Below are 25,282 nucleotides of genomic sequence, written 5' to 3'. Positions count from 1 at the left end.
AGAACTTCATGCAAACTACAAGGCTCAGGTTTAGAACTTTTTTCTTTCTCAATCTTTCTTTATTCGAAGGTTGCTAAAAGGGTTCCATGAGTAGTAATAATTAGTACAGACAATCCCAACAACTGAGTTAAGTTTTAAATCCTGAGTTTGTGTTTCTCCAGGCCATGCAATCTTAACACATAGTGCACACCAGTATTGATGGAATGTGACCTCTATACCTTGTAGCCCTAATTGACTCATATAAATGTTCTTATATATTGATTTACACACCTGTATGATTCATTGTCTCTGTATATTACGTGGGTGTGATATAAAGCACTCTGACACCCTACATTGTGATGAGCACTACAAATACAATTAAATAAATGTGAGAGATCGAGATATGGAGAGATGAGGTGCTCGATAGAGGGTGGCAGTGAGGGAATTCTTGGAGAAAGACGTTGTGGGGAGGAGGCCAACAAAGGCTGTCGCCACTAATGAGCAGATCCATAGCTCGAAACTGTCTTGCCCAAACCAGGGCAATTAAAATCAGCATGCATGGATCGCTTTAGGTTTCAGAGACCTCCTGGTATGAAAGGGACTTGAGAAAAGACATACATTTAAATCTATGACCAGGGAATCAGAAGAGCTTCCAGCCCTGTGTCGGGATTCCACCAATTGCTTGTGCAAAGAGGGCTTTTGGCACTATCTGGGTGGCAAACAGATCAAGAGGCATGGCATGAAATATGTTGGAAACTAATTGAAGTTGTTGCATATCTCTCTCCCATTTGTGGCAATCCCAGTTGTGTCACTGTATTCTGCAACCCTGTGTTTTGTGCAGAAAAAGACAAAGCCAAATGGTTTGCGCTTCCCGAGCAAGAGTCTTGGTCCCCCTTGATCGAATGTTATGAACATCCTTTGATTGGCAATCTGAGAAACAAAGGCTTTTAAAGCCAACTTGAGTGCTCTCAATTCCAGTAGATGGAGCGGCAGGTATACATTTTCTGCTGAACACAGGTGGAGAGATTCCAGAGATACCCCATTCCTGAAGGGCCGCATCTGTGATGCGATGTAGCTTAGCAACTTTCAGATACAGCTCTTTTCCTGCAAAGATGTGGTGTGGAATGATCCACCATTCTAGAGCCTCCTTGTCTTTGGAGGTCATTGAAACAATGTCTTTCCTGCAACCTGTAACTTCCTTCCAATGGTAATCCAATTGTCCCTGTGGTGGGCTCATGCAGGGATGGCCTTGTGGAAGAGACAGAATGCAGGACCACATCATCCCTCGCAACTTTTTGCTATTGCGTGCGGGTAAGTGGTTTCGAACTTTTAAGCTTTGACCCAAACAGATGAGCTTGTCACCACGATCTTCTGATGGGGACACATTGTAGGTGGTAGTGCAGATACAAGAGCCCGCACTGGGCTTGGTCAGATTGTGGCCATGCAGCATGCTTCAGGAGATCCGGCAGTAATAGGATTTGGTGATGAGTTATAGCACTCCCCATAACTACCCAGCAAGGAAGAATTCTTTGGTACAGTCAAGCTCTTTGATTGCCATACCTACATCAGTTGTTATTACTTTATTTTACTTGTGGAGCCTGGTCCCTCCCTCTATGTCACGCAATCAATATGATTAATCACTCACATACAACAGGCATTTGCAATGCAATGGGTCTCACATTTGCTTGAGTTAGAGCTATTGGCGTCGTAAATTCATAACAGGAATTTTCTTGCCACATATTTTGGTCAACCACGCCTTATGATTTGGTCTTTTCCTGCCACATAATTCCAGCAGCCCTGCATATAACTAAAGTACTTCCATTTACCTTCTTCCTCTATTCGCGGCCAAAAATGAAAATGTTGACATTTAACATTCTAATTTAAATCTGCCATGCTAATTCCAATAGAATACCACTTTCACCACCCCACAGTCAGCATTGCTGGCTAACACAAGTCCCAAAACAAGACAACCACGGAGGAGTAACAAGAGAAATAAACTAAAAGGGTCACCCAAACATATCAAGAGTGTTCAAACAGTCATAGTGTAATAGGATGTTAAGTTGGCCTGAATCAAGGTCATAACTGCAATAAGGAGAGATTAATAAAACATATACAATTATCATATAAACCCCAAAAAAAACTTTATCAGAAATAAACATTTGCTGTAAGACTGTAATGCTCAGAACAGCCCCTAGAGGACACCACAGTGAAAATAGCATTTGTACGAAACATGGTCATGTTACCATATAGTTAGCCCCTAGAGAGTATAACCACATGAAAAGAAAATGACTGAAAGTATTGCAGTGTAACCATATATTTAGCCCCTAAAGGGCATAGTGCATTACACATTTACAGGACTAGCAGGCCTACTGCAATAATATTCCAAACAAAACCCTTAAAACAGAAACTACTCTCATCTGTAAAACAAAGGTTCCAGTCATGAGAGAAGTTAAAAAGACACTGAATGGAGGGGGGAGGAGGTTATTATTTTGGGGGCCCCACTAACCTAGTGAGTTATGAGCAAAAATGTTTTGTAAAAGAATGCCATGCAAAGCATTATGGGATGACTGAGTGCAGCAACTATTGTAGTATGTTGACTGTAATGCCCAGAACAGCCCCAAAAGGACACCATAATGGCTCAAGGTAATGTAGTGTAACCATATATTTAGCCCCTAGAGGTTGTAGTGCCTTACACATGTTCAGGCCTAGCAGGCCTATTGCAATACTAAGGCCCTTAGGACACAAACTATTCCGAGCTGTAAAACAAAGGTTCCAGCCATAAAAGAGCTTAAAAAGGGACTGAATGGTGGGAGGGGTTATTATTTTGGATGCCAGAGATGCCCTAAACAGAAAGAGCGTGTCATGTTGAGCGTTTTGGTGGTCGTCTCATTGCCCTCCAACCACAAGCTGATGTATGGGCAAAAATGTTTTGAAAAAGAATGCTTGCAAAGCATTGTGAGGCGACTTTTTCCCGAGTGCAGGAAATATTGTAGTATTGGCTCTCCCGCTGTGCCGGGAGAGCCCCATTGCAGATAACTACATTTTTTAGTAAAGTATTTGTCAATTATAAGTGTTTTGGGGAAAGCTATGGGGCATGAAGGGGAGAGACAAAAGAAATTACTCTGATTAGGTTGCAGTGTGAACAATGTGACCAGTGCTCCATTACCGCTGATGGAGTTTGCACTGTTCACGCTGTGAGGGCAATGGCTGCCATGGAGCACAAAGGGGAGAGACAAAAGAAAAAAATAGTTCACCTACACTGAAGTATATCGGCAATTGTGCAATTATCCATGTAACAGGATCAGTCTGCAATGAAGTAACAAACTCCCCACTGTTCTGCTTTCCCTCTTATCTCACACCTGAGCTTACAGAACCTCTCTGGAATGCACTTCTGAGTTTAAAGAAGACATTTATTGTTGTTAATTCCCCACCCACAAGTTCCTGAGAGACAAAATTAGTAGATTGGAAGCACACGTTCAAAAGTAGTCGCAGCATTGAAAGCAAAATATATCAAAGTACTTCTCAGTTGCAATGTACACAGCAAATAGATGTGATTATAACTTCAAAGCAAAGCATAAAAGTCAAAATTCATCACCGTATGGGCAAGGCGGTAGGGCCTATATTCAGCTTCATCTTTCTGGGGTCTGCAAGTTGATGACTCCGGTCAACTGCGAGAAAGATTCTCTACCCAAACGGGAGACGGGCAACTGACGTCTAGTTCCTGTCTGAAGTCAAGCAGATTCAATCTAACTCTCCGTAGCCCAGAGTCATCCTTAAAAGCAAACTCAGTGTGAGAGGCGAAGAACCTTGGAGAGAGGCCAATTCTCCTGAGCTCCCCGTTCTCAGACTGGATTGCGAGGTAAACACAAAATCTACGTGCTCTTATCAGCTAAGGTCTGGTGTGAACAACACTACTTGGTCTACCATGTGGAAAAACACAGCTTGGAAAAACACAGCTCATCTGCAATGTCTCAACTGCAATGTCTAAGCCCACGTTAAAGCCAATAGGCAGCTAACCTAAATAGCAAATGTAATGTCTAATGTCATGTCAAAGCCAATAGGCAGCTAAACTGAATACAGAATATAATGTCTAATGCCATGTCAAAGCCAATAGGCAGCTAAACTGAGTATAGAATGTAATGGCTAACTCCATGTTAAAGCCAATAGGCAGCTAAACTGAACAACACATATAATGTGCTACTGGTGAACATTGTGCAAATAATATGCGCAGTGGTGAAACACAAAGTCATTGGTCAAACACAATTAATAGCATCACACCCACCCCACCCCCATTTGGGACAAACATAAAGCAATTACCAGTGACATCAAGAGATTTTTTAAAGGCAAGGCCATGAACGAGTGAAAGTGATGGACTTGAGGTGGATGTGGTTAAAAGCCCACAATACTTACAACAAGTTAAAGTGCTTGCACACGACCTTAAAAAGGACAACTCATGTGACTCCTTGTGTCACAATTGTTCTTTGTTCATGAGAACACCATTTATCCCGACCCTGTGCTGCATTAATTTCTTGGATTTCTCCTGTACTGTAAGTTCCCTGATGCTTTTCTGCCATCTGATGATCCATCTAAAATGTTTCGATCTGTCTAGTTTTGTGTTTTTGATTCATTTGGTACCTTGTCTTATCATATCTTATTTTTATTGAGTTCTTGAAGTGAACACTTTGGTTTCCTTCTGGGCATTGTTCACAAGTTATGTGCACATTGTATTGGACTGTTTCTGAGGCTTAGCCTTTTAAGGTACTTAGTATAAAAAATTGTTTGGGGACATATAGACTAATTAGTTTTCTTGGATTATGTCCTGGCTCCTGTCCTTGGACACATTTTTGAGTTTTCTGTGTTTCCTTCACTTTTAAGTCATATAAGTAAATAGGCAATATTGAAAGATATTATTCCATAGTAGATTATGAATTATTTTTATTCTGGTGATTTCCTCAATCATTTCCGCTAAGAGACTGCAGCTGAATTGGAATTTTGCTGGGAGTCAGCTCAACACCAGGGGCCTCATTACAAGTGTGGTGGTCTTACAACCACTGCACTCGTGGTGGCGGTCTGGACCGCTGCCTATGCGGCAGTCCAGACCACACATAACAACACTGGCGGTCCGAACGCCAGGGAACCACCAGCATCGCCAGGATCTTGGATCCCGGCAGTCTGGAGGTGGTGTAACCCCAGGGCATGCAGCGCTGCAGATTACTCGTCCTCCGCCAGCCTTTTCATGGCAGTGCAGCCACCATGAAAAGGCTGGCGGAGGACAGGTGCAGGTGGCAATAGGGGGGCATAAACATAAAAAAGTCAATTTCTCCTACGAAAATTCAGCTTTATTTAGCGATTGGGGAATATCCTGCCACCGGGCCAGAGTGGCAGAGGTCATAACCTTCGCCACTCTGTAAAATGGCTGTCACCATATTTAAATATTTCTGTATACCTGTTGGAAATCTCTATGCCTTCAGAGAAGCGAATTCCACAGTGGCTTCTGAAGCTTTGCTCAGTGGCTGCCATGTTTAATGCAACTGATCAGCTAAGTTATTATTATTTTTTTCCAAACAAATTCCCATAGCCGAAGTTGTTTTTGAAAACCAAAGACTGACAGCCTGTGAATTTTCATCCTGTGTTTGGCCTCCAGGTTTTTCCTGGCAAAAAAATGGAAAAAAGTCTATCAAAACGACCTCCCTACACAGGGATGGGTACTCAAACCAATGAACCAATATTCATCAGGCCATATGTCTAAGGTTTCTGACAGCAGGGCCAGAGGAGGCTTTGCTGGCAGAACCATGACGGTTTGCCCACATCTATACAGAGCTGGCAGACAGAGAGTTTGACGAACATAATACAGTTTCATAATTGTGGCAGAGTACCCAGTCCGCCAAACTTCAATTGAGGTCCAGAGTCCTTTTAGCATCTCAACATTAAGGCACTGTACACAATCTCTCCTACATACATGCTTTTGGAGGGTTATAACATATAAAGGTAATGTGCGTATTATGTTTACAGTGTGTAGAAAAGTAGCACAAGCTTGCATCAACATACTTTAGGTTTGACTACCTTGAAATTTGTTTTAAGTATCCCTACTTTCAGGTACTCCGGGCTGTGTGTGGAACTGGAAGAAAATGTCCCTGAAGAATTGTCTCTTAACAGAAAAAAACAAAATTTTCCCTTAACAGAAAAACCTAACTAATTTGGCAAATGTAAAAAAAACAGCGTATAATTACCTTTTTCTTAGACCACTCTGATCCATAAGATCCGCAGAGTGTGTCAGACAGAAATGCCTCAAGACTGCACCAAAACAAACCCCATAGTTTCGGGAGAACTAACTGGCTTTCGATATGGCAGATGGAAAAAGAAGTTGTTTAAACACTGTAATGTGCATAGTATCTTACCATCCATCATCCTGACCACCTAAGGACACCAAGTACAGGTCATTTGGAGAGAACGAAAGGGCTTCAACTTTGACCTTGTGAAGAGACAGTTTAGCACACAGCTCCTTTTTAGCATAATCCCAGAGCATAATGTCTGCCTAAAGAGAAGAGAGAAAGGAAGCAATGAAAAAAAGTTTGTGAAAAATACATAAACATCCATCGCAATAGCTAACATCAAGGAAGGAATAGTGACTTACCTGGTATCAACGGAATGTCTAGAATAACAACTTAAAGAATAACTCTGCACTGTTAGGGCCTAGTCTGACAAAGAGGAATTACTGCAGTTTACATCTTAATGTGAGGTGCAAAGTGGGGATTTTACTAGATTGCAGGCATCGTATGTACACTGTAAGCAGTGCACCACAAGCATCAAGGATGAACTAGGGGAGTGTTAGCCAGACAAGTCATAATAGTGATAATAAAAATAATCTTATTGTAGACATTCCAATACATCAATACAGGAATCAATCCAACATACCTATTAAAAAACATACAGTAATAGCGTCTACCAATACCTGTAAGAATCTAGAGCAACCTGATTTTTTAATGCAATAAATAGCACATTTGTTTTTCTAACAATAAGGAATTCGCCCAATTCAAAGGGACTGACTTCAGAATTCTATCATGGACATAAATCGATGGCTGCTACAGACTTATGAACATATTTCTAAAGGAGATATAAAATAAAGAAATTCTAGCAACATTGATGAACTTGGATAACCATTTATTACCCTAAAAATGTTAAAAGAGCTACTTTCTAGTTTCTTTGGACCAACTGCATTATTACATTTGGCCAGGATCACCTTTGAAAGGGTTATAGAGAGGGGCTATTTCTATTACCATGCACTAGGATCAGAAATGACCTGATCTCAGGGCAGCAAATCTGAAGCTGCATTTCTTGAGCTATGCGTATCTTATCTCACAAGATAATCACAACATTAACTTAATGACTGATGACCATGAATAGTCTACATCAAGCCAGTATATTTAGTTAGAAAGGACAGAGAGTTACGAAAATATTGTACTACATGCTGGCAACCACCTGATTTTCTTCTATACTATTAGCGCTTAATGTTTTCAGTTTAAAGGACATTTTACAGTCGTTTTCTGCACATTTACGTCTGAGGACTACAAGAGAAGAACATCCTTCACATACTGACGGTCTTACCAACATCTGGTGCTCCGCTGACTGAGAGGACTAATGTGAATGCCAACACTACATCTACAAACGAGGGACAGCAGTGCTGAAAGGTAGGAGAAAGAGCCAGCCAATCGAACACAGTACTGGGAGGCCAGAAGCTCTGCAAACACAGGAACCAAAGGGGAAAAATGCTGGAGCTTTCTCCGATGGGAATGTGTGCCACCTATAACTCTTGCAGGTGGGGTGGAAGCATTCTTGGATGGACTACAGACTTGGTCCTCAGTCTGCTGCATGGCACTTGAAGTAGATGAATTCAGTGAGTGATAGGGATCGCTCCAAAACACCTATGCAGTTGCCATAACCTACATCAAACCCAACAACACACTAGGCATAACTATAGAAAAGGGGCGGTGCTTACAACGAATACATGCCCTGTCGTCATTCCCATTCCAGGAAGGGAAGGGGAACAGATCACACCAAGATTTGCTAGGGGTGTAGAGAATGTAGAGAAATGGCTTTGTCTGTGGGGAAAACATGTTTCACGGAGGAGGAAGTGCGCATTTCGCCTAGGAGGCACCCTTCCACCTGTGCAAAGATTTTCCTATAGAGTACACATAGAAACCTGCACCTGGTACAGCTTCCAGGAGGACTTATAAGAATGTGCGTGAATAGAAAAAAAATGGAAAAAGTCCATGCAGGCGGAGAGGTAGTCTCCACCAGATACTTTTATGACTTTCTACGTGAATAAAGCCCAATGAATATAAATGCAAACCATTTTCAGAGTCAATGGTCATCAATGAAATCTGCTCTGGATCCAGCCCTCATAAGCACTGTCTGGACATTTCATATCTAAAATCTGCTTTATGCTAGGCAGAATGTAGCTCACATGCGCATGGTCAGTTTTGGGGCAAGGGAGCTCTAGGCAGCAAGACAGGGCCATCTGTATGTACCCATACTGTTAACATTGAACAAATAACAAACACAACCTCATTTCAGTTGGAAGAGCAGCATCACGATGACCACAGCCAGAACTACCAAATGATTCAATTAAATAAAATAAGATTTCAACTTCGAGCGAGGCTCAAAGTATACATATCTCTACATGAACAATAAACTGAACACCTTCCAAAAATGAAAAAGATCATCCTGAACTCAGCATCTCTTCGGGAGGCATTCCCACACCAAGAGCATACTACATACTGATGGCACCTTTTTTTTTTTTTTTATTTACTCCTTTACCAAACACAAGGGACTAGTACATATTTTGAGTGCCTAGAATCCAATTAAACCTCTTCTGGTAATGTCTTCACGAATCAAACACTACAAGCTAACTTGAGTCTATACACCTAGAAATGTGCGGTCATAATACATTAAAATAAGAGTAAATGCCATTTGGGACACAAATTTAGATATGTAAAAGGCGATCTTTGTATCTCTGTTGACTTGAATGTTATGTTAATTGCTAGTTATTTATGTTTTTTTTTTTAAAAAGCACTTACACCAAAGCTTCATTGCGCTGATCAGTATTACAACTGCACGTAAAAGAAAACCCCCAGGTAGAACGAAATAATCAAAGATAAGGCAGAAAAACACCTGAAGAAACAATGATGTACTGAAAGATTTCTATAACTGTTGGAGAGATGGTTTTATATGAAGGAACTGTGAGTTCTAATATTTTGGAGATGCTACAGAAAAAGCTCTGTGCCCACTTCTTAATGCCCTAGATGCCCACAGCCAGCACCATCAAATGATATATATATATATATATATATATATATATATATATATCTCTACATGAAAAATAAATTGAATTCCTTTGAAAAATGAAAAAGTTCATCCTGAACTCAGCATCTCTTTGCGAGGCATTGCCAAGCTCACTTGAGTCTCTACACCTAGAAAGGCATAGTTATACTGCATTAAAATAAGGGTAAATACCATGTGTGACCCCTATTTAGATATGAAAAGGGTGATCACTTTTTTTTGGACTTTTATGGAATTCAGGTAAACAATGCTAAACGTAATTAGTATGGCCTTAGACATTACCCTGCAACAGGGGGGCAACTTGTACAAAGAATGTTTTACTGGAAAGGCAAAGTCACTCCAAGCAATACCTGTTGTCAAAGTAGTGGTAGTGTTTGGATCAGCTGAAGTTAGTTCAGCAGCTTCTCAGGTTCCCCCAGGTAGATTCAACTGCCATAGTTGCAGAAGTGATGATACAGGGCACTAATGACTGGCACGAGTAATTATAGCTCGATAAACGGCAGTATTTATTTTAGGGTCTTTGGTTACAATAGCATGCAATAGTTTGTCATCGATATAAGTACCCAGGTTCTGAAATGCCTTTGTAGACAAGAGTGGTGGCCCTCTAACTAGAGCCAGACATTAGCGCTCCACTCGGTAAAATCAGGTGGTGTCAAAAGCACCATTTGCTTGGCGAGATTCAGGTTTAAGAAATTGCTTGATATTCACCATGGTTTCGAAATGAGACAATCAAATAGAAATGCAGGAGTCTGAATAGCAGATGTAGATGTGCGGTCCTGTTAACACAGAACATGTATTTGTAAAGTGCATGTTCACACTAATTGGCATCGTGTCACTGAATAATAGATGTTTATTGTTACACAACTCAACGGTACTCATTTAAGGGCTGCACAGGATGACAGCTTGAGTAGTCTAACTAAGATTTGAACCTGAGATTGAACAAGGAAGTCAACTCTAAGATTGCTGCACTGGAGGTATTAGACCACTGAGCAATCAGACCCAAGTAATAGAGTGGTCTAGCCAAAGGCCCCATGCACACACTAAGAGCCTCATTATACAATGGCAGATGACCTGCTGTTCCGCCAAGGTGATGGAGTAAATTACTACGTGGCCCTGGTGGAGGGACAGCCTGTCACTTTTATCAATGCATGCCAAGCCGGCAGTCATTTATAAAACACATTTTCAGGAACCGCTGTCACAGCTGTTCCCGTCAATGCTTTATTCAGTTTGGTATAGGGCTTTGTCAACTGGATGGAGCCCTATACCAACCAGGTTCCTTTCTTTATTTTCAAAAAGAAAATCCCAAAGAGTTTTTTTTAAATAAAAAATACAATGCTTCCCTCACCATGGGAGTCCTAACCGCTCCCATGGTGAGGGGAGCATGTAGCAGATTTTACTGTCCATTACCACCAAGTTTTTCCTGGCAATGATGGGCAGCAGAAACTGACCTGTCATTCCGCCCATGTAAATTAGGAGGGTGGAATGACAGGTCAGCCTCTGGAGGGCTGCCAGAGGGGATTAATCATGAAAGAGACAAAGAAGTCTCTGCCGTGATTAACCCTAAGGTCTGCCAACATTTAAATTCGGCGGGCGGACCTCATTATTGGCGTGAAGGATACTCCATCGTCATTGTGACGGGGTATCCTTACAGACAAAAATTAAATCAGTCCCTAAGTACGAATCATGACAAAATAATAGAATTTTGAGGGAATCTCATTACCGGCATCCTTAAGCGGAGAACAAAAAGAAAGGAGGCAAGATAACTGTTTATTCCTTCTTGCTTAGGCAGGACATCAGCCAGTCTAACACCTGGACAGTGTAGTTTCAAAGAACCTGGTTGCCATGACAACATCATCAATGATGTTAAACACAACATATCGATTTAACAATATATGAGCTACAATAGCTATGGATTAATGTACCAGAGAATGACTCGGAGCTAAATAAACTAATGTATGTACACTTGTATATGTAATATCAGCATATTGTAATTCAAACCACGAGAACTAATATTTAGATTAAATAAAACGTATATACTACTCTTTAAATAAGTGAGTACTCCACTCTCTACATAGAATACGGATAGATAGGATACATTGGAAGAACACTTTAGTGGCTCAGACCGGGAACAAACGTGACATTCCCAACCCACTCAACCGTCCCCTAGTTCCCCCTTGCCTTGGCCTAGAAGGCCATTTCTGCAGATCAGTGAAGTCTACACTGGGATACATTTCAATTAAAGGAGAAACACTCTCCTGTTTGCTTATCTTACGTAGTCCTCTGAAGTGACTGCAGAGCATGACCAGAGGCTTCATTTGTGTTAGAAGGAGCCTTTAGAAATGAACCATACATGCAGTTAGTGTCCTTAGAGGAGGAAAGACCTTTACTTCGTGTAGAGACCATACAAGTAAAGTGGCATTTGCACAGATGGATTCAGTATATAGAGAGATCATACATGTGGCATTTGTGCATAAAAGAACCATGTAGTCCATGAGGCTCATTCACACAGGCATTTATGAGCAAGTGAACGAGTTCTACAGGAGTACTACTTCACCTACCCATAACTGCCTTTGTGAATTGGACCAGAAATGTAGACTTCCTACTAATAAAAGTTGAAATAGGGTAAATACCTTTCTATCTGTACTTATCATATATAAATATATGTTTTCATTATCAGTATGTTGTTAGTACCACTGGTGACTGATTGAGTAAAGGCAAGGACATTAATTCAAACAAAGCAAACAATAAACACAAAAGCACCAGAGCTAAAGATGCCTGTAGCCGATACCTAAAACGGTTAGCTGCAGGAGTTAGGCTAGTGATCGGCCTCTATGGCAACAAGCATGAAGGAAATCCAAGTATCTTAAGAGGTCTGGTATGGTGAGCACGCGGTCTGGTTGTGGTTTGGAGCAGCTCATGCGTGTATAGTGTTACACTGACAGAATTACACAGCCAGCTGTTGCTGTGTTGTTTTCTATTTCAACTGTATCGATGTATTGTGCCTGGTTAAATCCTAATATTTAAGGCATCTGTCAGGCCCAAACAGTGGCACAGACCTCTCTTAAACTAGCACATCCAGTGCTCACTGTATGTGACATGGCACACCAGGCTCCAGAATGTTGGCATCATTCAAACAAGAAAAGACTGACCCTGCAGACGGATTCCTTTCAGCAGCAGCGGCGGTTACTGAAAATAAACGAAAGAGACTACCAGAAATTGCAAGCCAAGTTCTAAAAGATCTCAGTTGGACATGTTCATTTATTAAACCCAGCAGCAGTTGATGAAAGAGTAATATTTGTTTACTCTCTCATGTTAATATCCCCCTCACTGCAAAGTATGTTCTACTAGGTATGGCCGGTTCACCCTCTTATCAATGAATCCAGCATCTATAAAGAGACCTTCATCAGAAAGGCATTCACTGCACCAGGTGTATCTGCCGGTGTGCGCCTCTTATTGCAGACGATGTACTTTCGGTCCTGCAAACTGGGTGTTCAATTTTTAATGGTGCTCGAGCCACAAAGACTGCACTCACACTTACCAGGAGCCTCCCTGTGATAGATTGCCTGTTACTAGCTGCGGAAGCACGACCAGTGGAAACGCATAAAATAAATATCCATCCAGAATGCGGCAAAACATCTTTATCTACTTTGCAGAGTAACAATAGAACAAAGGGCATTCTGCTTGCTCCGGAGTCTAGTTCTAGCTCGACGACTTCCCCGCCAGAAGTAGAACCACGAGAACTCCAGTCTCTGCCAGCTGCCAAGCAGCGCAGCAACTCACTCATCTTGTGAGTTCAAATATCCCTGCACACGACGCCACAAAACATATTCTGGGGCGATTTCTTATTTATCGTTAGAAATTCAAAAACAGAAAGTGCATATTATTTTTTTTCACTGTTTTTATTTTAATTTTTGTATTTTCTGTTTTTGACTAATCACCACTAATGGGGGCAGTTAAGCTCCCTTGGTTTGTTGTTTACCTGCCTGAAGCCTATAGATTGATACAAAATATCACATCAAGTTATCAGACTGTGTGTCAAAGAGAACCAGTGCTTCGGTGTTTTTTCGGCCCCTGCATCAAGCTGTCACCAATATCCTAGCACATCTGCCAGCTCCCTCTAGAGGTTAAATCACAGTGTACACCTGTCAATGTCACCATGAACCCTTTCTTTTTAACAGGAGTAGCAATGCCATCACAAGCCAAAGCAAGAACAGCGTGTTGCTGCTCCTTGCAGGACTCCATCTTGCCTAGTCTGCTCTGGACACTGATGTGTGAACACTTGATATATGTCTGACCAGGCAGACTGCATGCAGATCATTGAGGAATGCACTTTTATGCAGAAATTACTTTTCACATTCTGGTACGCATAAGAGTAGATTTTCTTACGAAGTTGTTATACAAATGAGGTGACAACGTGCCAGCCTCTAATGTCGTGCTAAGGCCCAAATTACAAACTTGTGTGTGCGAGAATGGCCTTGTGTCTGTCACCATTGAGTGTGCAAGCTTGTATGTCACTGAGCTGAATGAATCCTGGGCCTTACAGTCCATGTGTCATTTCACGGAGCCGGTCTCTGTGTGTCTCCCAAACACAGAAGGCATTATGGGGTTTCCTGTCCAAGAACTGTGAGAAGAAAAAAAGAAAAAAAAGATTCCTTGCTACTTGGCAATTTCCGTTGAAATGACCCGTTTGTCAATTCAGAAATGTGTTGTGCTTCTATATGGAAAACATTCATTACTTTAATTCGTTCCAAAAATGGCACAATGTCAGACAAACATGAAAATAATTAATTATTTAGAAATGCCAGATGCTGCATATGTGACTTACCTTGAAGCCCATATATGTGACTTGTCCGGAGGCGACGTACCTCCCGCTCTTGGAGACAGCAACGCAGGAGACATTATTGGTGTGCCCTTGAAGAAAATGCTGTTTACTGGTATTGATGTTCTGAATAATCACCATACACCCCAAAGGGTAAACGAGATGCTCCCTATCGGGGTGGCTAATCAGGCCAGAAGGGACATGCCCTATTGGAAGAAGCAAAATAAATGGAAGAGGTTAGCCTAATGAAGGGGGAAGAACAGTAACAAAAAGGTACACAACCCCTGATCACCTTCATACCAAGTGTCAAAAATGCTCAGTTCTATGCATGGCGCCCAGGCAAAATCCATCAGTAATGTGCTAGATACTCTAGGTGACTGGCATACTGGAGGCTGCATTGGAAGCATTCAAATTACTATGGAGTTGTGGATGTCTATGCGGTACTGTCGAATTTCCTCTGCGATGTATAGCTTATCACCTGCTGTCTTGAACTATGTGTTCTTCTGTTCACTTTTGTGTGTTTTATTTCAAAATAACAAACAGAATCCTACACGTAGTAGTCTATAAATAACCAAACTACTTATGTTTACTAATATGCAAGGTCTCAGTTTGCGTGTTCAACCCAGAATCAAATCAGAACCAGAAAATCCACTACAAATGACTCAATCTCCATGTGCATATCCAAAGCTTCTGACTATGTTTTTGGGTGAAGTCTGTGAACTAAGGCTGCAAAAATCATCCTTCGACAAATAGATCATAAAGGAGAAATCTTCGTTTCCATTGTAAATTACGGTGCATGAGTTTTCACCAGTGGTTTATTATTAACCATAGACAACATATTTTGGGTTGTTGGGTTGGTGGGTTGGTCGGTCAGAGGGAAGGACGTGGTCTGCTGATTCACTGAGTTCTTTCAAACATCCTAGAGGAAGCAGATCTCCTTGGGGGGGTTGAGTCCTCTCATCTCCCTAAGGATTCCAGGGGCGGCCCCTCTGCTATGACAGAGGAGCGTCACCCCACTGCTGAAAGGCAGAAAAATAGAATGATAATAAAAATACTTTATTATAATTTTCGTTTTCTGTGGACTGTAGGGCGGGGTGGGGCCAGCAACCCCCACATCACCAGGGAGGAGGAGTGCTTGGTGCGCTCTAAGTGAGCACGTCAGTTTGAAATGCGCACTTAGAACTCTCCACCGAGCTGTATTTTACATCCAGGTGGAGACCAAGGGCCGGCTCCCACTCCCTCCCAGCCCACTCAGCCAATCCTGGCACTTCTCTCATGCTGTTTAACAGTATAAGAGAAGCATCTGGATTGGGTGGGAAGGGGAGCAGAGATGCACTGAGACAGCAGGAGCACCTAGGCGGCGTCCGGCAGCGCAGGTAAGTGCTGTAATGCAGAACATGGAATATAAAAGCACTGTATTGTGAAGATTTTAAAATAGTGAGAACCTACAACGCTGCTGTGGTGTGGAACCCTCCCTAACAACTCCACTTCATTTCATCATAGAAGGTTCTGCATTCTGCCAACACCCAAACCGTAAGTCTATATTAAAACATTGTTCAATATTTTTTTTAAAGTACCAATAAATATTGTAAAACAAAATTGGAAAGCAAAAAAAAATAAAACGCAAAAAAGAGAGAAAACAAAGGTGGAGACGGAGCAAAAGAAGAGGAGCTAAATCGTGCTTCAAAGCAGGAAGAGATGGTACAAATGTTATTAATTGTTTATACCAATACCGAGAATTATTATTTGCCAGAAAACATTGTAATATTTCTTATTTCTTCCTTGTTTACAAATGTTGTGGTAAATGCACTTTATAAATAACTATAAAATATATATAAATATTATAGCTATGAGTAATCTTTACTGTAAAGAAGCCACAACAGCAACAGAGAGCCGATAAACACTTGTAGGAAAGTTACTAATAGGGGATTTCAATGAAAGATACTTCAAATACTTCATACCTGCACTTACAAATATTACATTTTGCACTTTATAAATTATCCAGGCCCCTCAAATAGTCGTTGAGCTGGTGTAAAAAGTCTCTTTATCTTCCCAATGTTCACACTTACACTAACTTTACACGATATGCCGTAACTCACACTAATTAACTAGCAATAGTAAAGGCACTACATACGACTAACAAAGCCCTGAAAATGAATACAATGTAACACATAGAAAGGAAAGTACATAGAACCTATTATTATTGAGAATGGAATTCTGACAGCCATGAAAACTGGAAATATGCTTCCCTCTAGTGGTGAGCAGGTGTCAAGCTACTTCGACTGTTTCTCAGGAGCAACTGCATAGGTATACGTAAATTCAGAAACAGATGCATGGTGAAGGCTTGTCATGTTACCAACTAATGTACATAACCAGTGACTGAACACCTAATGAATATACTTCAGTACACAGACGCTATACAGTTACTCACAAATCTCGCACGTGTTCACATAAATACCTAGTAATGCACGCCTTATATTACAGTTACACGCTCGGCATTCTTTCCGCCACACAGAGGGCGTGTCCTTCCAGATCCCGGAACTGTGAAGCGGGAGGAATTGATCTGCATCATTGAGATTGTGAAGAGACAATAATCACATGATAAATGTCGGCACTCACCACCACACCCCCTCCGTCCCAGCAAGATGGCTGGTCTTTACACAACGAACACTGCACTATTCAGTGGCGTAACGAATCTCGAGCCCCCCCTCCTCCCCCTTGCAAAGTAGAGGCCGGGGCCCCCTCTCGAGACACTCAGGAGCTCTCAGGCCAGGGTACTACGCTGCGGTGGCCTTTGTTACGCCACTGGCTCTATTACTTAGCACTCATCTTTTGCACAGTGAAACTGGAGGGATACCGCTCCTGCATCTCTATTAAAAAGAACGGCGAGAGCACGGTAAAATCCCCACCCAAACCCAATAAAAGCCAATAGGTGAATGTTGCCAGTTGCCCGTTTAGGTGGACAGAGGACCTTTCGTAGCAGTCTTCCTGTTGTAGCAGGCCAGGACATCCAGGCGTTCGTAGGCCTTGCCTTCTGGATAGGCTAGATGTCCCGAGACCAGATAAGAGTTAGAAGTATGCAGGCCAGCATATGTTATTTGAGATAAAACCTTTGGCCTTGGTAGAGTAAAGTACGTGTGTGAAAGCCACCAAAAGAGAAAACATTTCCAAACTCTCGATCGGCTTGATTCAAGATTAAAGTTTGATTTTTGACAAAAATCAGTATGTAATCCTGACCCATAGAGTTGTTAGTCTCTCTCTGGGAACTGCAACTGGGGAGGTCTTAAATGACACTCCCCTTTCTTACTAAGCTAAAAAGGTGCGATGCTGAGAGTTATAAAGATACTAGGGATCTTCAGAAGGGAATTATTTCTTTCCAATCAGTGTCATCAGTTGGCAAAAATGCTCGCCAATGCCACTGAGAGGCTGGGTGTGGTTGCTTAATTGTGACATAAAAAAACGAAAGCACAGAGTACAGACATTGTAACATTGTGCCTGAGTTGGGCTTTGGCGGACAGTATTCTATCCGTCAGGGTGGCGGAGGACATAACCTCCATGACGCTCAAAGACTACTGTACGTCAGATTTAAAGCCAACCGCAGGCAGCAGTCTTTTCTTAACCATGAAAGGAACTTCCATCACACCCAAAGTGGTAATTTGTTTCTGAAAAACAAACAAAAATAAAGACTTATCACCCCACCTCCTGGGAGAAAGAGCCCAGGTTGTGGGGGAAAGAGCCCAGGTCTCTTTTCTGTCCTTCACCACCAGGTTTTACCTGATAATGATGGACAAAGTAAGACATTACATCATCCACTCTCAATAGGGCTGGTGGTGTAGTGACTTCCTCCAATAGTTCCTACTCAATCGAGCCATCGAAAGGAGCCCTGTTGACAAAAAACTTAAAGGTTCACACACCTGTAAATGAGACAGGCAGACCGAGAGTTTGCCAGTCAGGTTGCTCTGTTGCAAACCCTAAACCAGGCCTGAATGGCCCTATAAAAAGTTTGAGGGACGGCATGCCACCCTTCATGGTGGAGGAGAACATTATGTCCACTACCCTAACAGACTACAGTTCACTCGTTTTTTTGCACCTTAACAGGAACTGCTGTTATGGCGTATCCATTCAAGGTGCAAAAAGTTCTGGTTGACATCCCCTGTCTGGTTTGAAAGCCATCCTCCACATTTTTAACAATTGTTTTGTTTTTCAAAATGAATCTACCAACATGCGAGTTTGTTATTGTAAAGCAAGAAAGCTAATGACCCCACATCCTTGGAGTTCACGCAGGGTGCGGGGGTGAATACTTTTTTTCGGACCCTCACTTCCACGTTTTCTTTGCAGTGACAGACAGAAAAGAAAACCCATCAGACCATCCACTCTAAACGGAGCAGCTGGTATGATGAGTTTAATCCGACGGCCCTACTTCATGGGAGTTACCTTTTTGTAGAGAGGGCCAACAGTAGGAGTCCACTGACAGAAAACTGACGGTCCACCCATCTCTACATAGGGCAGACGGGCCATCAGTTTGACTGATTATGTACCCCAGGGCTGGCTCTAGGGCAGTGCGACCAGTGCAGCCAAACCTGGCGCTGTTTGGTGTGGGGGGGTGTGAGAGGGATGGGAGGGAGTGGGGGAGCTGTGTATAAAAATAACTGTTGGGTTAAAAGCATGTGAACTTCCTTGTGCATCCAGCAGTTTTCAGGCAACAATAAAGAGGTCAAAATAACTTGGTTGATTAATGCTCCTGCTGTGAGGGATTGGAATTGTGTCAAGTGGCAGTTTTGACTCCTCAAAGTAGCACAGAGGGTTAATGTGCCTGCTGCAAAGATCGTGCAGATGCGGATCACAGAACTGAGTGTGAGTGAACTATGATTTGTGCTATAAAAAAAATGAAATGTATATCAGAGACTGGCTATGGAGAGAGACAGGGGCACTGCTGGAGGGTGGTAATGAGGGATTTTGTGAAGAAGGTCATGGTGTAAGAGGGGAGAAGCAGACTTTCACATTGGGCACAACCAGCACTAAAGCCGGCCCTGATGTACGTCTTAACATTTGCAATGGAGTACCCTGTCTGCCAAACTATCAACAAAGCCCATAGTTATTATGAGACTACTCTATCATCCAGGACAGACCTACATAAGGAATAACAAAAATGTTCCACGGTTTAAAGCGATTGTGTCTCCTCAGTTGAAGCAGAAGCCAGGCTTTTCTACATAGTTGGAACGAAGACCATGTAGCTGAATTCAGAAACACATTTGCCTACAATGCCTATGATGTAACATGAGTCACGGATTTGCATACAGCTAAGATGCCCACATATTCTGACAATAAGCTTCTGTTTGTCTTTCAATACTGCATCACGCAAGCGTCACTTACACAGAGATATACTGGACACATTGCAGAAGAGAGGTATTAACAGATAAGCTCAGAGTTCCTATTCGTTCCCAATAAAGACAGCCTTAAAAAGGAGCCAAGTTCTGATTATTCTGAAGGCCTTATTCAGGTGGAAACAAGATATCTGTCAAAACATCACAACCCATCCACCTTCTGGTTCACCCACTTCATTTAAAGGTGGGGAACCACTGAGTTCCCAACAGAAGGGCCTCTTGGCTCCATCTTTAACAAGCATTGGCAAAGCCAACAGGTTTCGCCTATACAAAATCTATTGACTTTGACAGTGTCTTTTTACATGAAACACAGCAGACCTGCTGTGCAACATGACTCAAAGTTAAAAAAAAGAAAGCACTATGACATGACCAGCTTTGACTGCTTCATAGCGTTTTTTATTTAGGTTAAGCCGTGTTCCACAGCAGCCCAACTGCTGTGCAACATGTTTTGAAAAAAACAATGCTAATAGATTTCGCATAGGCAAAACCTATTGGCTTTGCCAATGCTTGTTGCTTTTACTGCTCGCACGTTTCAATTACACCTACTATTCGATCTGCAGTTAGGCAATAGTGAGAAAAGACATCGGCAAGAGACGATATTCCAGATCAGAAACTTTAATCTTACTGCTAGACCTTGATAGTACCAGAAGACCCTTGAAATGAGAATCCCCCAATGTCCAAAGGAACAGGCCCTGCCAAACGTGTATTTTATCAAATCTTATTGCAAGCATACCCTGCGAAAAAAAAAGGAAAACAATATGCTTCTATCGAAACGTGACCACGGTAGCTTAAAAACAAAAAAAAAAAAAACATTCACTCAAGCAGCAGTTTTTTCTAGTGTTTTTAATAACCCTTTTAGGTGCGCCATGATTTGAATAATAAACACGAGTTGAATAAAAATAAACGACCATCCGACCATACAAGCAAATCACAGACAGCTACAATGTAGGACTACAAGCTGCCAAACTGCGTGTGAATCCAACATGGACACTTTGAAGGAAAGATCCTTTCTGTACAGAGGCAATGAGCACGCAGTGTGTCTTTTTTTAACTACTGATGGGAAAAAGATAAAGAGTGAATTCCTTCCACATTCCAAAGGGAGTACACACTGCAGTAAAGCACCACACAGCATCTTGAGGTACACTAGGGCTCAAACGCGAGGGAGACTTGAGATGAGAGTGCAGTACTGGTGGAAGAATGTCACTGCTTACATTTTCTGAAATTCACTGGAGTAAAAAAAAAAACATGTGCACAGGGCCGGCTTTGGGGCAGCCGCACTGGACGCTGGCCTGGGGAGGGGGCGCTGACCTCAGGGGGCCAATGTGTTTAGCAATAACCGGAGCTTTAACTTGGATGGAAAAACTGGGGGTCGCTCAAAGGGGAGTGCCCGATATAATTAAAGGTGTGGCTTAAAAACATGAAAGCTAAACAATATGTGCTTAGCATAGTGTGCCGCCTGAATGGCATTTTGCTGCTTCTTTCTGGCGTTGCATCCAGATATAGAATACAAAAAGTAACATTACAGTTACAATAAGCCAGGGCTAATGGCCTTGTTAGTGGTTGTTAGTTGCATAAGATGAATAAGCAGCAACAAAGGCTTCTTGGTGTAAAATATTTAAAAAGCTTCAGTTCTAAAATTATGAGACAGTGAAATAACTTAAGGAGCCTCTTTGAAGTTCCATCAAGGGCAGGACAGGGTGGTACAGCTGCTGAGTTAAGTTTTTTTTTCATCCTCAGAGTGAGGGCAAAAATGGAGAACCCGGAAGGAGCCCGTCTCAGCGCCTGCTTTTTAGAACTGCATGTGCTGAGCACCGGCAGGCCCCGGCCCACTTAAAGCCATGGCAATAACTTACGATTTAAAAAAATTACATGCTGCAGAGTTCCTTGTGCATTCAGCTTTCAGGCAGCCATAAAAATATCAAGATAACTTTTGTGATTAATGTTCCTGCTAGAGAGAGATTGGAACTTTGTCTACAGACAGCTGACTCACCATAAGGTAGCACAGAGAGTTAATGTGCCTGCTGCAAACAACACATAAGTGCACATCACAATCTGTATTTTATGTGGATAGCGGGGTGCAGTACTGCTTTTGTCACAGAGATTCTTTTGTTGCTGCAGTTCGTAATATACAACCCTTATATAGAACAGTGACTGTTACGAACTGTCATGAAAGAGCTGCACATAAACTGCATAAAATAGGTTAGGACATTACGTTTTTTCCTCACGTCTTTCCCTAATCTATTCTTAATATTGCTAAAAAGGATTCATTTCGGTAGATATAAAATCTTAGTAGTAAAGCCAGCCTTTACAGTGCTTAAAACACATTAAATGTATGTGTGAGGAGGGCTATGGAGAGATGGGGTGCACTGTTGGCAGGTGGTAGTGAGGGAATGTGAGAAGCAGGTCATGGGGGTGAGGGCGCCAAAAATGATTGTCGCACTAGACGCCAACAGCGCTAAAGCCGGCCCTGCATGTGCACCTGCAATTACAGCCCTTGTGTGCTCCCAGAGAAGGATGCTCTCACTCTTTTGAAAGCTGGGGGCAGATTACTATTTAGAGCAGATGGTGAAATATGAAGACTGGGGGCCAGTCTGCCCATACCTGCAGTGCTGCATGGTGACAGGAAGGCAATAAATGATCAGCTTTTTGTCCAGTGCTTTTATCATTAGTATGTTTCTTTCTTGAAAAGAAAAGCACTGGGTGAGACACTCACTTTATTGGGTCTGTTGTTTGTTAATATCTGAGCTTGCGCACTTCACCTCACAAACTCTTTGTGACACCTGTGACTACTCGTCCTTGCCCCTGAGTGTTACGTGCAGAAGGGGTTTTACTTCACCCAGTCTACAGAACGGTAGTAGGAAGGGCACTGAGACATCGATGGGAAACAACTTTAACAACCGTGGTTGAGGCCCAGTAGCCCATGCCTGCCCCATGGCCCCTCAAACTGGGTCTGACACAGTCCACCACATGACTTGAACCTGGCGTGTGCTTAATGTCTGGCTCAGAACATATCCTATGGGGACTGGCAAGCCAAAATGTAAATGAGGAAAGCACTCCACGCACTAAGTTGTTCCTTCCCTATAGCAGTTTTAAAAATCAACAGTAGACACAAGGCAGCTGAGCCTTCTCCTTCTGCCGTCATTGAGGGGCCGGCCCTTTCCCTCTGAGCTGTTTACGGCAGGGTTATTAACATTAAAACCATATTCTGCTTTACTTTGCCTTTAACTTTCTTATTGATTCAAGAAAGACATTTTGGCATTTAGGCCCATATTTATACTTTTTGACGCTAAACTGCGCTAACGCAGTTTAGCGTCAAAAAGTTTTGCGCCGTCTAACGCCATTCTGAAGCGCCATGCGGGCGCCGTATTTATGGAATGGCGTTAGACGGCGCAATCAGACCGGCGCTGCCTGGTTTGCGTGGGAAAAAACCACGTAGACCAGACAGCGCCGGCGTAGGGGGAACATGGCGCATGGGCGTCTTAAAATGGGGCAAGTCAGGTTACGTCGAAAAAATCGTCGTAACCCGACTTGCGCCATTTATTTTCGACGCCCATCCCCCATCAACATGACTCCTATCATTGTAAAGATAGGAGTCATGCCCCCTTGCCCAATGGCCATGCCCAGGGGACTTCTGTCCCCTGGGCATGGTCATTGGGCATAGTGGCATGTAGGGGGGCACAAATCAGGCCCCCCTATGCCACCAAAAATTATTAAAAAAAAATAAAAAAAATACTCACCTGAATGTCCCTGGGGTGGGTCCGTCCAGCCTTGGGTGTCCTCCTGGGGTGGGCAAGGGTGGCAGGGGGGGTCCCTGGGGGCAGGGGAGGGCACTCTGGGCTCATTTTGAGCCCACTTGTCCCTTAACGCCATGCCTGACCCAGGCGTTAAAAAGCGGCGCAAATGCGCCGTTTTTAGCCACGCCCACTCCCGGGCGTCTCTTTTGCCCGGGAGTATAAATACCACGTAAAGGCCTGGGAGTCATTTTTTAGACGGGAACGCCTCCCTTGCATATCATTAACGCAAGGAAGGGGTTCACGCTAAAAAATGACGCACATTCCGGGAACTTTGGCGCTATTCGCCTCTAACGCCATAGTATAAATATGGCGTTAGTTTGCGTTAGTTTAGCGTCGAATTTGCGTCGAAAAAAACGACGCAAATTCGGCGCAAACGGAGTATAAATACGGCCCTCAATACATATCGTATCAAGTTGAACTAACGTGAGTATTTGCACTTGTAGAAAATATTGCTCTAAGTTAGGTCATTTTAATTGAGGGTCAAATCAGAAGTAATTTTGAAGAAACTCACTTGAGAATGTGTGCTATAAAAACGAACGTATGTGTTAATAGAAAATATAGGCAATGAATATTTAATGCACATGAAAAACTGACATCCCTTGGTTTACTCATGGCAGTGTTGTCATGGCCTTGGTGGTGAGGAAAAAGGTTTATGTTTAAAAACTCCCACTTAACAAATGTCAATGCAGCGACATACAGTAATAATACACAGGTGATCAAGCAATACTGTGTTTTTAACCTAAAAGTCTTGATCATGTTTTTACAAGCCCTTTGCTCTATCATTTGCATACTGGTTATTTGAATGGCTCACTTCGTGCTTTGGCTATTCTCTCTGGTTAGGCTCTGCCTTCACTCGCCATATTAATTTGTTCTCTAGCCCACCTCTGCGCAACACACTAGATAGAACTCACAGGTCGCGCTCCTCCCCGATGACAATATTATTAACTAGGATCTGGTCAATGTTGTTCCCTAGCTAAGTTTTCATTATACAAGTAGTTAGCAACCCGTGCTATTTTAATGGCCATAATTATTCTAATTCTACACCCAGGTCTACGTATACATATTAACCACATTATATAATTCACTGCAGATGTTTATGTCTCTCTTTATTAACATCTCTAAAAGATAAGTCGGTTTCTAAAGCTGCGTTATAGAGGTCGCCAACCCACCCGAGTTGCTCCCTCCCAGATGTCATATAAACAAACGGCGGACCCTCCGTACAGGTCACCGGGTGCAGGGCTGCAAGAGGGATATCAAATCCTGTGTCAGCTCGAGGCACCCGGCTGCTCGTAGCCTAGAAGGGTTGTCACAAAACTCGGCAATTGCATTCGTTCATCTGAGATCCAGAAGTTACACTGCTGATACTCAACGGGAGGAAAAGACAAGCAGCGATCATCTACATGGGAGTAAAAACAGCAGCGCAATGAACCATGGGCTCTACTTAAGGGCAGGCTCATTGAATACTCCTAAACTGCGACAATGGATGGCCTGGCCACAAAATGAATAGTGCGATTGAAGGCCATGTTCTTCCTACCGTTGAACCCAATGATGGCCTCGAGTTCCAGCTGGGGCACCTCCTCCTGGGTGTCTTCAGCCATGGCCAGGTTTCGGAGGCTGTTGCACCCTGATGATGATGCGTGGGGGGCCCCTGTCGTACCCGGAACCTAGGGCGGTAGTTCCGCGGGCGGACGATTATCTTCGGGACTGCTGTCTCCAAGTTTTATAGATCTCAGAGACCCGGCTGCGCGTGGGTAGCGACCAAGTTCCCATAGCGACCGACGTTAGCAACGACGTCGGCCACGTTTGTCACGTGATCAACGCGGTCCTTTCTTGGCAGAGTATGGGGCGCTCAAGCGCTCGGAGAGCTTGCGGGGACACTCGGAGTCGTTTCGTGGTGTAATTGTTTTTTTTTAACTCGGGGTCATTCCTTCAGGCTACACTGTTGGGGCACGTGGGACTGGAATTTC

General features: G+C 42.8%; 1 protein-coding gene across 1 annotated transcript in view; it reads right to left on the bottom strand.

The window, feature by feature from the left end:
- The window catches only part of CFAP52 (cilia and flagella associated protein 52), a 76,709-nt gene extending 51,660 nt beyond the window's left edge, over window positions 1-25,049 (bottom strand). The window contains exons 1-3 of the mRNA XM_069200324.1: window positions 24,850-25,049; window positions 14,144-14,343; window positions 6,378-6,514 (exon numbers count right to left, since the gene is read on the bottom strand). Coding sequence (XP_069056425.1) covers window positions 6,378-6,514; window positions 14,144-14,343; window positions 24,850-24,913 — 401 coding nt within the window. The 5' untranslated portion in view covers window positions 24,914-25,049. The remainder of the gene's footprint in view (window positions 1-6,377; window positions 6,515-14,143; window positions 14,344-24,849) is intronic.
- Window positions 25,050-25,282: the final 233 nt, after the last annotated feature.

Source organism: Pleurodeles waltl, chromosome 7 (assembly GCF_031143425.1).
Source record: "Pleurodeles waltl isolate 20211129_DDA chromosome 7, aPleWal1.hap1.20221129, whole genome shotgun sequence".
Lineage (NCBI taxonomy): Eukaryota > Metazoa > Chordata > Amphibia > Caudata > Salamandridae > Pleurodeles > Pleurodeles waltl.
Note: the sequence above shows the minus strand (reverse complement) of the source record. Positions and strands in the feature narration are given on the sequence as shown.